At 44.5% G+C, this 14215-nt stretch overlaps 1 protein-coding gene across 2 annotated transcripts; it reads right to left on the bottom strand.

Moving 5' to 3' along the window:
* Positions 1–97: 97 nt before the first annotated feature.
* On the bottom strand, positions 98–12224 carry sap130a (Sin3A-associated protein a). 2 transcript variants are annotated; one of them, XM_068591602.1, is made up of 21 exons: positions 12119–12224; positions 10405–10532; positions 10062–10309; positions 9277–9444; positions 9057–9183; positions 8823–8938; positions 7225–7343; positions 6719–6854; positions 6536–6626; positions 6317–6421; positions 6061–6202; positions 5550–5665; positions 5111–5398; positions 4832–5003; positions 4410–4508; positions 3961–4322; positions 3593–3838; positions 3377–3502; positions 3181–3284; positions 2937–3050; positions 98–1631 (listed from the first exon to the last, which is right to left on the bottom strand). In XM_068591602.1, exons 2-21 carry the CDS (start codon positions 10514–10516, stop codon positions 1473–1475), a joined length of 3150 nt encoding a protein of 1049 aa, XP_068447703.1. In that variant the 5' UTR covers positions 10517–10532; positions 12119–12224; the 3' UTR covers positions 98–1472. The 2 variants fall into 2 exon arrangements, with proteins under 2 accessions (XP_068447703.1, XP_068447702.1); XM_068591601.1 differs by lacking the exon at positions 12119–12224 and adding an exon at positions 11195–11281.
* Between the last annotated feature and the right edge of the window lie 1991 nt (positions 12225–14215).

Here is a 14215-nt window from a genome sequence, read left to right as displayed (position 1 = left end):
TTAAAGAGAAATAAGGCAAAAACATCCAGTCAGTTTCAAGTGTAAAAGGAAAATGCCCAAATTAAATAAAACTGAAATATACAGACATAACAGTGTATCTGGTATGGTTTAAGTATCTTTACTATAATTACACAGACAAAAAAACAATGTACAACAGCAAGATGTTTCGGGCTCACTTCGATCTCATAACGTCATTATCGTTACACTCTACAAAATGAGGCGGCGCACACCACACCACACAGCACAAAATGTTTCGAGTACAAAACTGGAAATGAACCAGGTCAACGGAAAACCAAAAAGCACATTTACAGTGATTTACATGAATTCAATCCACCAGTGTGATCGCGTGAGGATACTCTGCTCTCTTTCGTTCACGCGCTTCACTTTCTGAAAGCGAATCAAAGTCTTGTTTTTATCACCATGGCATCCATTTCCTTTGAATGAAGTAGATGACTCATGGAAGTTTAAACGTAAACTTGGCAATATGCAGTGTGTTGTCGCTTTCAGATAACCTTTGCAGGACACCGTTTCCTTTAAGAGCATTTCTATTTAGATATTTGCCAAATCAATTTGCCACATTTAGGTTCATTCCTAGTACTATTTTTTGTTTTACCTCAACCAATGTAAATACGTAAGAACATATCTTGTAGATTACAGCTCACGTTGTGGCTGGTAACATTGGATGGGTAAACAATTACCAGCTGGTGATTGTTTACCCATACTAGATGAACAAATCTGAAATAGAAAAAAAAGCAGTTGCAGGATGTTCGGGGGGAAAAAATGAGAAGCAGTAAAACTGACCTGACGCTTTCCTTTAAACGATATTTTCAGAATACATATTTTGACAGCACATGGAACGGCTTTCACGTGCCCCCGTCCATTTCACATACACCGACCAAATGAAGGCACAGATTAATGAAAAGGGCAGGATTGAGATCCGTCAGCATACACACAGCTTACTAAAAAATGGACTTCTTTTAGAAGATTTGGATTTGAGACAATCTATCAATACCTCAGACTGAAATACATCTATCAACATATACTGCAACTGCGATTAGTGCCAAATATCATACAATAACACAATGTGCCAGTTCAAACATGTTCTTAAAAGAAGAGGCAGAAATGAAGTTAGTAAGAAATGGTCTCTGGGGTCTTCAAAAATTGACACAAAAATAAGAAGAAGAAAAAGAAGAACAAGGAAGGGCAGCGACGGGGCCGTCCAGTTGGCCACTAATGCAAACTAAAATGCTCCACGCTCAGTATGTGCGTTGGGTCTTGGATGAGAACCTATTCCTGATGGGCTGGTCTGCTTGTTGAAGTCCTTCCGCAACTTCTCTCCGTCTGCTCTTGGGCAGATAGGGAGGGTGCGTGCGATTGTATGCAGCAAATCATAGCACCAATTTCTGAGCAGCTCCTTCGCCCCCTTTAGAGAGACAGGGAGGCGGGGTGTTGACAGAGGACAAGGTCCAATCTTATGCCCGCTCTTTGCGCTTCAGTTTGGAGGACTTCTTGACGGCGCCGTTCTTATTGAGAAGCTTCAGCACTTTCTCCTTGTGGTCGAGCACCTTCATCATGGTGTCTCTGGCCTCGGTGACCTGGTCCATCACCAGCTTGCAGCGCTGCATGTTGCCCTGGAGACAAGACGCACATGGGTAAAGACAGTATGTGTGTATATGTGTGTATTAGGGTTGTCACGATACCAAAATTATGACTTAGATACGATACCTGCCATTAATATTACGATACCAATACTTACGATACTAGAATTCGATACAATACCATAAATACGATACTGGCATATTTATCTATAATATCTATAATAGTAATAAATAAAACAGCTGTATGGTTCCCTTTTTGACCAGCTTGTTTCTGATCAGCTTTTTGAACACTTGACAAATGGCATTAATATTAGTAGTAGCATACATCAAGATATTAATGAAAATTACATGGTGCTATCATAGCATTGATCATACAAGGCTATGTGGGTCTATTGTCCGGATGACAGTTATTTCCATAAGTGTGAGCAATTGTAGATAATAATACTTCATACTACTACTACTAATAAATTTACAGACGTGTGTTGAGGTAAAAAAAAAAAAACAACCTAAAGCTATCATATGGGTACATTAAAGATTGACACATAATTAAGGGGTAATTTCTCCCCTTTATTGAAAAATGCACTAATGCAATAATCTTGAACTAATTAGCTCAATATCCACCCTCAGGCTCCACCAGCATGTCACCGTTTTGCATCAATTGTGTTTCATTTGGTACACTTTTGTGTGCATTCTGACCTCACAATCATAAATGCTTGTGGTCAAACTAGGCTAATGCTACTCGTGGCTGTATATGGATGAGCTTGGGGTTTTTCATGTTTATAATCACATTTGTTTACCTGTCGTTGGTTAAACTCTTTAAAAAGTTTGGGCTGTCTGCTTGAAAAGTGCTTGGCCATGTCTGACGTGTTACTTCCCTTTGTCTGTGTTGCTTTAAAAGCATCTTTTACAGATGGGTCTATCCGTGTCAGTGGGCTTTCCCTCACAGTCTGCACTGTATGCAAAGTATCTCCAGATTACACCATTGGCGTCTTTTTTTTCTACAAGCAGAGGACAGTCGGCAAGAGCTCCTGAGCTTCGGCCATGTCTCCCCTGGTCACTGTCTGTAAGTGCTGCTGCCGCTCCTGAGCCGGAGCCTTAAGCCCCGCCCCCTGAGCTCCGTCTCCATGCACTCTCTGCATGCAGCATGAGAGAGAGACAAAGTGGAGCAGTTTTAAGGAAGCACTATTTTGAGAGAGTACTGATACTTAAAATATGCAATAGTGTATTGTTTTTAACGTACGGGTAACGCGGGACTTTTTCAGTTTCGGTATACTGTGCAACATTTATGTCTGTATATGTGTGCATATGTGTGCTTCCAAACCTCATCAAAACCTGTACCTGTATGAGCTCGTTGAGTCGGTGAAGGTCGTCGTCGGAGCCGGCTCTCTTCTTAGGAATCAGGCCCTCTTGAAGGGTGGAGAGCCGACTGTACACATCCTGCTCCAAACTCGACTACAGTCAAGACACCGTGCGTTAACAAAAAGGTCCAACTGAAAAGGCTATGATCAAACTTAGAATTTCCATGAAGATAAACAATACTACAGAGTTATGCGGATGCTGGTCCAGGACCAGCTGAACTCACCAGCTGCCTTAGCTGTGCAGCGCACAGGTGGATTTTCCAGCCCTGTGCTCTGCATGCCACTCCCCTCTGGTTGGCCATATCTTGTAAGCTGCCCTTCTTCTCCTCTGAAAGACAAGCAAACAATTGTTGTTAGAAGAAAACGGACTCCACCGTCACTTGTTCTGTGCATGAAATTTAGGCGAAGAAAGCCACTGACCTTTGACCCGGATGTCGCTGTACCTCTGGAAGTGGTGGTAGGCAGCTTTCCAGGGGTTCCTGTAGTGCCGCAGAAGAGTAACAGGCGGCCGAGGCCTGACTGGCACATAACGTACTCCTTCCTCATCTGGAAGACAAAAAAAAAGTGCTGACTACACAACATCATCATCATCATCATCAACATCACTCTGACAATGGTTGGCATCGCATAACGCACCAACATATTCCCTCGGAGGAGACTCGCGTCTCTCTGCCCTGCCGGTGATGGGCCTGCCTGGGGCCTTCTCCTCATCCGTGCTGTTGGTCTCCACCATCTCACTCTCCTCTGTGGAAATAACATGCTGCTGCTTGCGGGGCTTTTTCCTCGGGGAGGCCCCGGGTATCAGATCTCCCGTACCAGGAGTGCTAAGGGTGGAGGCCTGGCTGCTGAGGGCTGGGGCTGACGACAAGTTTGCGTTGGGATCTGAGGGAATAAGAAAAACACATTGCTTACTTGTGTGGGTGTTTCAATTTCCTGGAGTTCATCTGTTGCTCGTTTGATTCAACATGAATCGATTTCACTTTGATGACTGATGCACTCCTCACCCGGCTGCGAGGTGTCCATGGTATCTATCTCCTGCTTGATTTTCAAATCAGGAAAGGCGGAGCTAGCGGAAGAAGCCACGGTGCTACTGGCCGCGGGCTGAGTCGGGGAGGCCACGGTGTTGGCCATTGAAGCGGGAGCCGGGGGAGTCACGGCCATGGCTGAGGGCAGGGCCGAGAGGACAGTGGAGGCCTGGGAAGGAGGCGCAGGCCCCGGCGTGGCGAGCATGGCGGGGATGGCTTGAGCGAGGTGCTGGGTATTTGAGGACATGGCCTGATGCTCTCCTCCCTGGGAAGGCAGGGCCTCTACTGTAGCCATGACAGGAGGGGCCACGGCCATGTGCACCTCAGCTTTTGGTTTCACACTGGATGGAGGAATCGGAAAACAACGGGTTACAGACACATAACAACAGGACGAGAACACAAAAGGGGCTGATGTGACGGAGGCTCACCCTGCGGGTCGGGGAGATCCGGCTCCTCTCACGCCACTCTCCATTCTGCCGCTACCGGGTTCACTGGGCTGGGCAGGGATCAGGTTTTTACGAACACAACTGAAACACAAAGACGAGCTGGATTGGTTTGGTGAAAGTGAAACATTTACAGATCCTGTTTGGAGCTTAACAAGTTTCTGTCAAACTGCAATTGGTGAATCTAATGCTGACAATCAACCTGCTATTAAGTGACACTGAAAAGCCAAGTCGAAAACAGACTTGACTTTAGGTTTAGGTCGAAAAGAAAGTCAGGGTTAGAGTAACCACAGTCTGTCATGACTCAGCAGAAAGGCAAGAGATACTCTGTAGAAATTCAACATATTGTTGCTTTACACTGACTTTTTTTAAGCATAGAACTCCACCATCAGGCGGCTGGTACTCACCCTTCATTAGCGGGCTTCTTGCGGAGGATGCTGGGTCTAGGAGAGGAGACCAGGGTGGGGGCTCCTCCTACCCCTCCCTGGGCGTGAGCCTGCACCATGGTGGCCACCGGCTGGGTGTTGCTGAACGTGCTGCTGATGGGGCTCGCTACAAAGCCCTCGGCCAAAACAACCCCTGAGAGAAAAAAAAGAACACACAAAAGTTACCAGCAACTCAGTGACGCACGGCCAAACGCCATGCTGTCTTTTTTTTTACTGAAGCAGTACAGGTTCAGTAATTACCGGGTTTTGCTTCAGACTGCACTTGTTGCTGCTGAGAGACTAACGGCGCCTGCTGTAGTCCCTGCGTGCCGATCGGCGCAGACGTGTGCAGGCCCTGCACTCCCATCGGTGAGGACTGGATGCCCTGTGCGGCGATGGCTGCTGGCTGGATACCCTGGGTACTGATTTGCGGAGACGGGAGACCAATCCGGTCCACCGCCATCAGCTGCATGTGGTTTAGATGGACAGTTGTCGCCACGCCGACTCCAGCTTGAGTGGTCAGCGCTGAGCTCGGAGCTTGAGGAGAGCCTAATGGGGGCGGGACAGTGAGAGTTAATAAAACAAGATCTCTGTGCTACCGGTTTCATAAGTAGATTTTATAGCTTTGATATGTCAAGTCAAGGAATAAAAGGTGTTAGCTGTGACCGCCAGTAGAACAGCGCAAGTTAGCAGAGCTTACCAGGATACTGGCGGATGGTTGATACAGAGCTGCTGATAGGGGTGTACGTGTGTGTCAGAGGGTATGATGAGGAGTATGCCGGCAGGAAATACTGGAACTGCACAGGCACCGAGGGCCTTCAGAATAAAAACGTACAACATCAATCCAACACTCAACATCATCTATAAACCTGAGATTAATAAATGTTGATCACATTTGATGTTGTCATTTTACAAAGGGAGTGATGGATTTAAATGTAAGCTAATACACCAAACTATGATGATGAACATAATAAACACAAACCCCAGCACATTAGGATGCAGACATTGGACACAGTGTTGCATTTTATATTTATTCCCCCTATGTATGTGTACAACTCTGCTGTTTCTGCTTTACCCACAGTGGCCAGTAACAAATATAAATAGCACAACTGACTTTTTCCAGAAATATGCATCTTCATCTGTTTGGTAAAAGAGATACAAATAGGCAGAGAATGCTATAACCGAGTCAATTGACAAAATTGTGCACTCACCTGTTATCACTTCTTGCTTCCATGGTGACAGGGTTAGGAGATGACCGGTGGCCTGGGATGGGAATAAGGTTGGTTCTTTCCCCGGGGTAGTCAGACTGCAGACGGGACGAGGAGTGGGCAATGGGCTGAGGGACGACTTTAGCTGTGAACAACGCAGAGGAACAGTTAAGAGAGACTTAAGAGTGTTAAGCGATAATGCCTCCTTCTTATGAAGCACCCAGCAAAGCTCCAGCCACGAGACCAAGCGCCAGCTTACCAACAGGTATGGCAGAGGTGGTCACCGCTGCAGCATGAGAGGAGTGCGAGGGCATTGTCATGGTGACAATAGTGTTGCTGGACATTTGGCTGTGTGGCACAGAGCCTAAACATGAAGAAGACGTATCAATCATTTCTGTCAAAATAAAACAATTTGCATTTGCAATTCATGTTCCTTTCATAATAGCTTGAATGCAGTAATGTACCAAAAAAACATTACCCATTGTGGTGGTTGATGGCACAGTGTTGGTGGCAACGATAGGCGCCACAGTTGCCGCGGCTACCGGTGTTACGGGACTGAAGATGGGCTTCTGTGGGGGACAAATAAAAACAGAGGGGTTATTTTAGTCACTTTATAAAACAAGTTGGACTTTTTTTCAGAAAGTCACTAAGAGGCAGTGACCTGTGACATGTGCGGAGGCTGAGGCTTTTGGGCGCCGATTGCTGGGTGGGACGGCAGCGTGATCCGCGTGGCGGTGTCACGAGATGTCTGAGACCTCTGAATACTGACAGGGGGGTGAATGGTCAGCCCTGGGCGCCTGGGGGGAAAGAAAAGAAAAAAAGACTGCCATTTAGTGCACAAAATCAGCCACAGGCATGGCTTGATGAAGGTCCAGAGGGAATGGCCAGAGTAGAAGGACACGGTCATGTTACACAAAAGTTAATTGAGTTTTACTGACTAACTTAAGATTGTGTTGCCCTCGCAGCACATCGTTCTATCGTGCCTGGACATGAACTTACACTTATGTTTCCACCATTACAGTTAGCTATGCTAGCCTGTTGACAAGTTAAGGATATAATGAAGTTTGTTAGTGAGGTGTTTCAATCAGACCAATTGGGCTGATGTCATACAGCTTTACCAATTGCTTTAATCATCACTACATCTCTATTCTCGGGAATGCGACTTACACATGCGTCACCTCTGCAGAGTGTGTGACTGTTGGGCTGATGACCGGGGACTGAGTTCTGGAAATGGGCGCCACCACAGTTGGAAGCACGGCTGTGGACGTTGTCACGGCAGGGCGGGACTGTGGACGGCGGGAGGAAGACACGGTCACACACACAATCTTTCGAAGCATGCAACAAGATAGGAGCAATGCAAGAATGAGTCCTAAAACCCCAAAATTCCCTTCGCTCAAAGTCAACGAGTTCCTGAACAAAATGTGTAAGCAACATGAACTAGCATTTGTCACAGAGCTTATTTTCTGCAATAATCCAAAGTCCAATTGGAAATATCCCAGTGTTATCCCTAGGTTTACAGTTTCAGGTGGGGGAGAAAGGGGGGGGGGGGTCGTTGTCAACGACACCGACAATGACACAAACACCAAAAGCATTGCTTTTTCTGTAAATAACATTATTTTGTGACTCCATCTGTGCTTTTATAAAAAACAGAATAAAGAAAATTACAATAACTTATAATTAAACCAGATTGCCCCACCAGACCAAATTTTTTTTTTAAAATTGCAATCACTTAGAACAATGAAAATAAAGTTAATAAATAAATTTAATAATATGTAGTACTACTAAATAGCTCATTTTGGTAAACTAAAAGCTAATTGAAAAACAAAACAGAATGAGTAGATATGTGAGCATCAGGTTGTATCAGTGTTAGTGGCTCAGTGAGCTGATTTCCTCTACACATCTTTTTAAAACGGAGTTGTAGACTTGATACGCGCGTTCTCAGTTCACACTCCATGTTGAGGTGAGATCTTTTTCCGGTTTAGAGAGACGGAACAGCAGAAAAGACGACTTCATGGAGATTGGCTTTTGGCAAAACGCCAAAAATCGCCGAGTCGCACATGCACAGCATAATCTGTTAACGGCGTACAGTGAACATTTACCCGGAAGTACAGGCATTTCTCCATCTATTTATTAATTAATTAGTTTTATGTGTGTGTACTTTGTAATGTGGGAAGCCAGCAGCTCACTGTTGGGTATAAGACACGAGCACTTCGGCTCGTTTCACTTGGAGCAGGAGAGCTGCTCTGGTGCTCCTTGCAGGAAGGCTACTGTTGCCATCTTCAACCTGGGAGCATTTGAAAGATATAGTTGTCTGCTTTTTACGCAACATATTTTTCTACGCTCTCTGCCCGATGCTAGGTGCTCAGTGCTCACCTGTGTGTGTCTCTGCGCATCGGGACGAAACAACGCCGTGCGCGATACAGAGCGCAGCGGAGAGGAGAAGTGTTTACACGCGACCGTGTAGCAATAGAAATGACAAGCTGTCGTGTAGATCCGATCAATAAAATACGGCCGCTAGTTTGTTTAATAACAGAACAAGGTGTAGACCTGTTCTATAGGAAAGAGAACCGTAAATGACATTTTGTGATCTGACGATATAGAGAAAATTACAGGGGGGCGGGGGAAACACTGTATCCCATCGGCTTTTCGTTGTTGCCAGCGGAACACTTGAAAACGATGCCAACTTCGGTGGTTGGCCTTCAAAAATATGTCATCCCTGCCCCCTTCTATACCAACACTTCTTTGATAACCGTGCATCCTGGTACCTGAATCGTCTGGTGGATGATGTGCTGCACTGTGGGCTGGCCGGGGCCCGCATTTGCTCCGGTGGCTGGCCGCAGGACAGTCTTGGAGCTGGACATAACAGCTGCTGCAGCAGCCCCTGCAGGGAAAGCAACAAACTGATGTAGAGGAAAGCAGCTGGGTGGTAAATGGTTTACTGTTTCAAGGACATTTCAAACATCGAGCCTGGCATGCTGTTCTTAGTACATCACACCTACCTCGGGGTAAATGGGAGGTGAAGGTCTGGGGTGGCACCACAGGGGCCCCAATCTGCAGTGCAGGGGCACTGCCCCTGATGATCTGAATGTTTGCTGGCATCAGGTGGTGCAAGTTGCTTGAGTGACCCTGAAACACAATAAAAAAGGAGCTCATAATTTGTAGTCACCAGCTAGAAAGAGACAATAAAGTACACTAACAGCTCACTGACAGAGCACTCACCTGCTGACCACTGATGGTTGCCACAGGAATAGAGGGGGTTGGAGCAATACTGCTCTCTAGGGTGACAGTAATGTGACCAGGCACCTTGGGAGGTATGGGGATGTGACCCTGGTTGGAAGCTGGTGCTGGGGCAATAAGACGACTTGGCATAGGTGACTTCAGGACAGCCTTAAAAAAAAAATGTTTTTGCCGGAAAAGAAACAGTGTTAAGAGAACACATTTGTAACATGTTGCTGTAAAAATTGCTTTTTAAAAAAAATAATATATTTCTAATAAGTACATTTTTGTAGGTCTACCAATTGTTGAGCACAATGATTAACTATCATAGTCCTTCCAGTTTCAGGACTTCTGGAACAATTTTAATTATTAATATTTGAGTAGACGGTGTAGTCCATAAGTTAACACAAAAGAAGAAAAGCTATAAAACCTGATTATCAAAGTTTAAAATTAAAACATCAACTAAATCTTTATAATGTTTTTACTCCAGTTGAATAATAAAATAAAGATGCTGCTTTTGAAGATAAATAAATAAAATATATTTTAGTCACAAGGTTAAAGAATGAGTCAAATCTGTAAAATCATGAACAATTTAAACAGTTATTAACAACTAGAATAAATCAGATGTCGTCAGCTTATTGTTTTCCCACAACAGAATAAAAATTCCTATCTCTGCCAACTCAGGTATGATTTAGCTGTGTTCATCCAACACTAAAGACATTAAAAGACAAGACATGCTTGACTATTGAATTGTGTAAAAAAAAAACAGTCATGGTCATAACCATCACCTTCATCTGTCCTTCAGTGAGGACAGCAGGCTGGCCCAGCGGGAGGTGGACAGAGGGGACCGGTACAGTAACTGGTGTGCCGGGCTGAATGGGCATGGTCTGGGCCATGGCCTGCAGCTGTCCATGCGTCTGTACTTGTGGGTAAGGTCGGACCACCATGGTCTCCTGCTTCTCATCTCTGAAGGCCAAGGTTCCCCCACCACTCGAGGGTGGATGATCCTGCTGCCCGTGGTCGCCATCTCCACTGGCTTGTGGAGTAAAGAAGAAAAAAAAACGTTTAATTATAAATTTACTAACAGGCGTCTTCCGCACCATCAGTGAAATTTCAGTGACAGCAACTTACCTTGTGAATTTGACGGCTGACTGACGGACAGCAAGTTTCCAGCTGCAGAGATCTGAGGCGCGCCCCCGCTGGAGACTGGCAGCCCGTGTCGCGGGAATTGCTGGGAGCTCATTTCAACTAATTATGACCTAAAGAAAAAGTACCAAGGTTGTACATTAATTGTAGTAGCAGACATACTAAGGGCATCGTGAAGGTTTAAACCCTGCTAATGCATCGTAGTAGTAGTAGTAAACACGACTACAACAATAAAAGCCGACCGGTTTAACCCTTTACCGGCGGCGCGGGGAAGTAAACAGGCTAATGGAACGTTAGCGCTGCCGATTATTGATATCGTTAACCAGGGGCAACCCTATAACGCTCACCAAACGGTGCTGATAGAACCACGGTACTGTTATGGATCCATTTTTACCATGAAAGACAAGACAATATAATGTTGTGGACCTTTGTTTCCCGTTATGTGGCCAAAACACAACGACAAAAACTGCATCGTAGCGAATCAAATATCAAGTTTAAGCACAAAAAAAAGACTTTACTACTGCGGACGTCAATGTAAGCAAACGCGCCGTCTGCTCTGCAGTGTTCCCCGTTGACACTGCTTCTGGTCCGGTAACCTTAAACACTAATAACGCTACCTTGTTAGCCAGCTATTTAGCTAGCACCAGGCTAACGTCGGTTCACCCTGCCGCTGCTTGCCTTTAGTACTAAACCCTGAACTTTATAAAGAGTACAACGGCGGAAACTTCAGAGGGCGAAACAAACAAACAAGTGTGTACAAGTGTGCATATGTTACCGTATTACGGAGGTACTAGGCAATGGTCGTTTTGTGGATTACAATTTTTTCCATTCGTCTTTTCTTTTTTCCAACATATACGCCGGAAGAATGCTCAAGAGGAACCGGACCTCCCTGTTTCGTTCAGCCAATCAGAGAAAGAGAACATCAGATCACTGGCCAATCGAAGCTCTGAAAATGTTTTGACCACCCTAAATCTGCGCCAGGGAGGGAGACTCGCGGGGGTGGGGGACTCCGACCTGCAACACCAAAGTTAGCACTGGAGCTAACCTGGTAGCACTGCCAGTTCCTCTCTTTACTCATCAGTGGGTTGCAAGTAAAAACCCTGCATTGAGATTATACTATGAACGTCCGAATAAGTACACATTCAAGGTAAAATGTAGGCTAACAAGTGCATAAACATGTGGCATTATTCTGTGGTGTTTATTATTATTGTTCGGCGGATTGTAATGTAACGCTAGCTGATTGGTGTATTTGTGCATGAACTAACTATCATGTATCATCAACTGTATCATGCTATGTATGCTACAGTATCCTACATTAGCTGGCATATGGGCTCTCATGTGTCACGCATTGAGCGTGACTGTCACGCATTTCGGTCTTAAATCACGCCCTCCCGCCACACATTGTATTTCTCACGCTGAAAAAAACCTCCAGGCTATTTAATGTGACGGCTCCAGGAGATACATGTCACGCTTGTCTGTCTTCAAAACTTGAGAGCCCTGTATGCATGTAGGGGAGTAACACGTACAATATTTTATTTTGAAAGGTGGGGGAGTGGATATGTACAGTTAAGTTAAAGTTCCTCCGAGTTTATCACGCTACGTGTAGTCAACTAAACGTTTTTTCTACCACTGGCATTAGCTGACTAATTTGACTGTGTTTCAATATTAAAGTTCCCAACAATCAAGAGTTTAAGTGTACCCCGGTGAAACGCTGGTGCCGGTGCCATCAGCCAGAGACGGTTCGGCAAGGTCCATCTGTCACGTGAGCATCGCCCTGCCTGTGGAGACGGTGCCTCTGCAGCGGAGTCTCCCGCTTTACAAACTGATTGGAGCAGCCTGCCAGTGGACGAAAATTTAACCCTTCCAGTGCACGAGTGCACCGCAATACTTTCAGTGGAACACTAGAGGGCAGCAGGCAACTACAGTAACGTCTCTGGACGCTTCCACTATGACGCGCGAGCGACTAAGGAAGAACGATCAAATTAACGAGAGCCGGGCTGGATTCCATTTAGCTGTCTCTGTTTCAGAGCTTTGCTCGCGATCAACACTGTCTTGGCTTACAACAATTGAAAAGAATGGTCCTATCATAATACTAAATATCATATGTGTATTAATTTTGTGTTCACTTTACTGTTGTGACATTTTAAAATGTTGTAGGTGGAGGCTTCAAATTCCTTCCTGCACAATGATTTTATTTATGTTGTTATTTATGCTGAACAATGATGTTATTTATGTTTGTGTATTTTTTTTGTGGGCAGCTAAGTTTGTTCAGAGGTCACTTTCCAAGACAGACCACTTCATGGTTTGCATTAGATTACTTGTGTAAATCTATATGAATGGATGTCTGGATGTCGAGGGCTGCGTGTAGTTTATGTTGTCAAGGCAGTCATACAGTGTGGCTAATCGTGTGCTTTATTAGTTTACCTGTTTTTCTGGGTATTATTCAAAGATATTAAGCTAATGCGTGGCTTTTAGTTTCATCATTTTTCCAGTCATTCAAATGACTTTATCTGTGACTATCTTCCCATTTCCAGCTAGCCACAGCTACTCCCCTATGGAGCATTGGAACCTCTGTCACTGAGTTTCATGTACACTCCCTGCGGCTACTCCGCTCTTGAGTTGTTAACTGGTGGCATTTTGTTATGACATGTAATCAATACTTCACTGTTTTTCCTTCGTCTTGTCCATCATCGAAAAATTGTCTTTGGCTTCAAAGAAAAAAGTATTATACATACACAATTTTGGAAAGAACAAAAACTCCTACATTTCATCTCTACTAAGAAGGATTTCTCATCGCCTTCCAGATGTGGCCCTGGAAAATGATGAAGCTTGTTCAAATTAAAATGTTGTCGTCGAAGATCTTCTACTATTGCATCAAGAAGTTACTAGGTCAGTTTGTTTAGGGTTCATCCCTGTACATGTGTTTCTGTTTTGTCATATATTTGGGAATTTTTCAACATTCAATACTGGGAAAAAGAAGAGCGGTCTATTGAAATGCATCACCTTTTACATACACCTGATCCACACAGGGTTGTATCAAACATTCCTGCATGTTGAGACACAACCACTAAGTTTCCTCAGCTGCGCACACGCACACACACACAAACACACACACACACACACACACAGTCAAATACACCTGTTTTAAGTGAGAACTTCTCATGACAAGCATTCTTTGGATATTACTGCTTACTACTTAAAATTATGTGAGTTCAATGGAATAAATTTCCCCAAAGAAGTAAGTAGATACAAAATACTGCAGGAGTGGGTCCCAAAACCAGGAAATGAATCATCATTTTTGCTCTTCTGGTCCCCTCATCTCTTAAGTCAATGGATTTTTTTGTTAATAAATAAAATAGGTCAGTAGATTCCCCTCAAGTAAGTTTTGAAGCTTTCATGGTGTCTTAAAATAAGCGTTTGCTAACAAGTGACTAACACCGATTAGTCCGCCTTTACAGCCTCGTTGTGTATACTCATGTGACCGAGGTGTTGTTGGTTTATAGCCTGAACGTTTGCTATTTACATCAGCAATTGCATTCCATAATCAAAAAAGTGGTCATCTTTTTGAAGACTATCTTGCTGAACCAAACAGAGCAGATTTTCTGCAGTAATCCACAATCCAATGGAAAAGTCCTATCACCTTTTTTTGTTTAAGGAAACCAGTGTTTTCCGGGTTGTCCTAAAAAAATATGTCATTGGTGCAACACTTTAAAGGGAAATGTCAATAAGAAGCTAACAAAGTCGTTATGAATTGAACGGAGCGAGACAAGCTGGGACAAACCTGGTGTGACGTTCA

The sequence above is a fragment of the Clinocottus analis genome, unplaced genomic scaffold (assembly GCF_023055335.1).
Source record: "Clinocottus analis isolate CAN_PGR_092001 unplaced genomic scaffold, fCliAna1.0.p SCAF_25, whole genome shotgun sequence".
NCBI lineage: Eukaryota > Metazoa > Chordata > Actinopteri > Perciformes > Cottidae > Clinocottus > Clinocottus analis.
The sequence above is the reverse complement of the archived record's forward strand: the minus strand, read 5'-3'. Positions and strand labels throughout refer to the sequence as shown.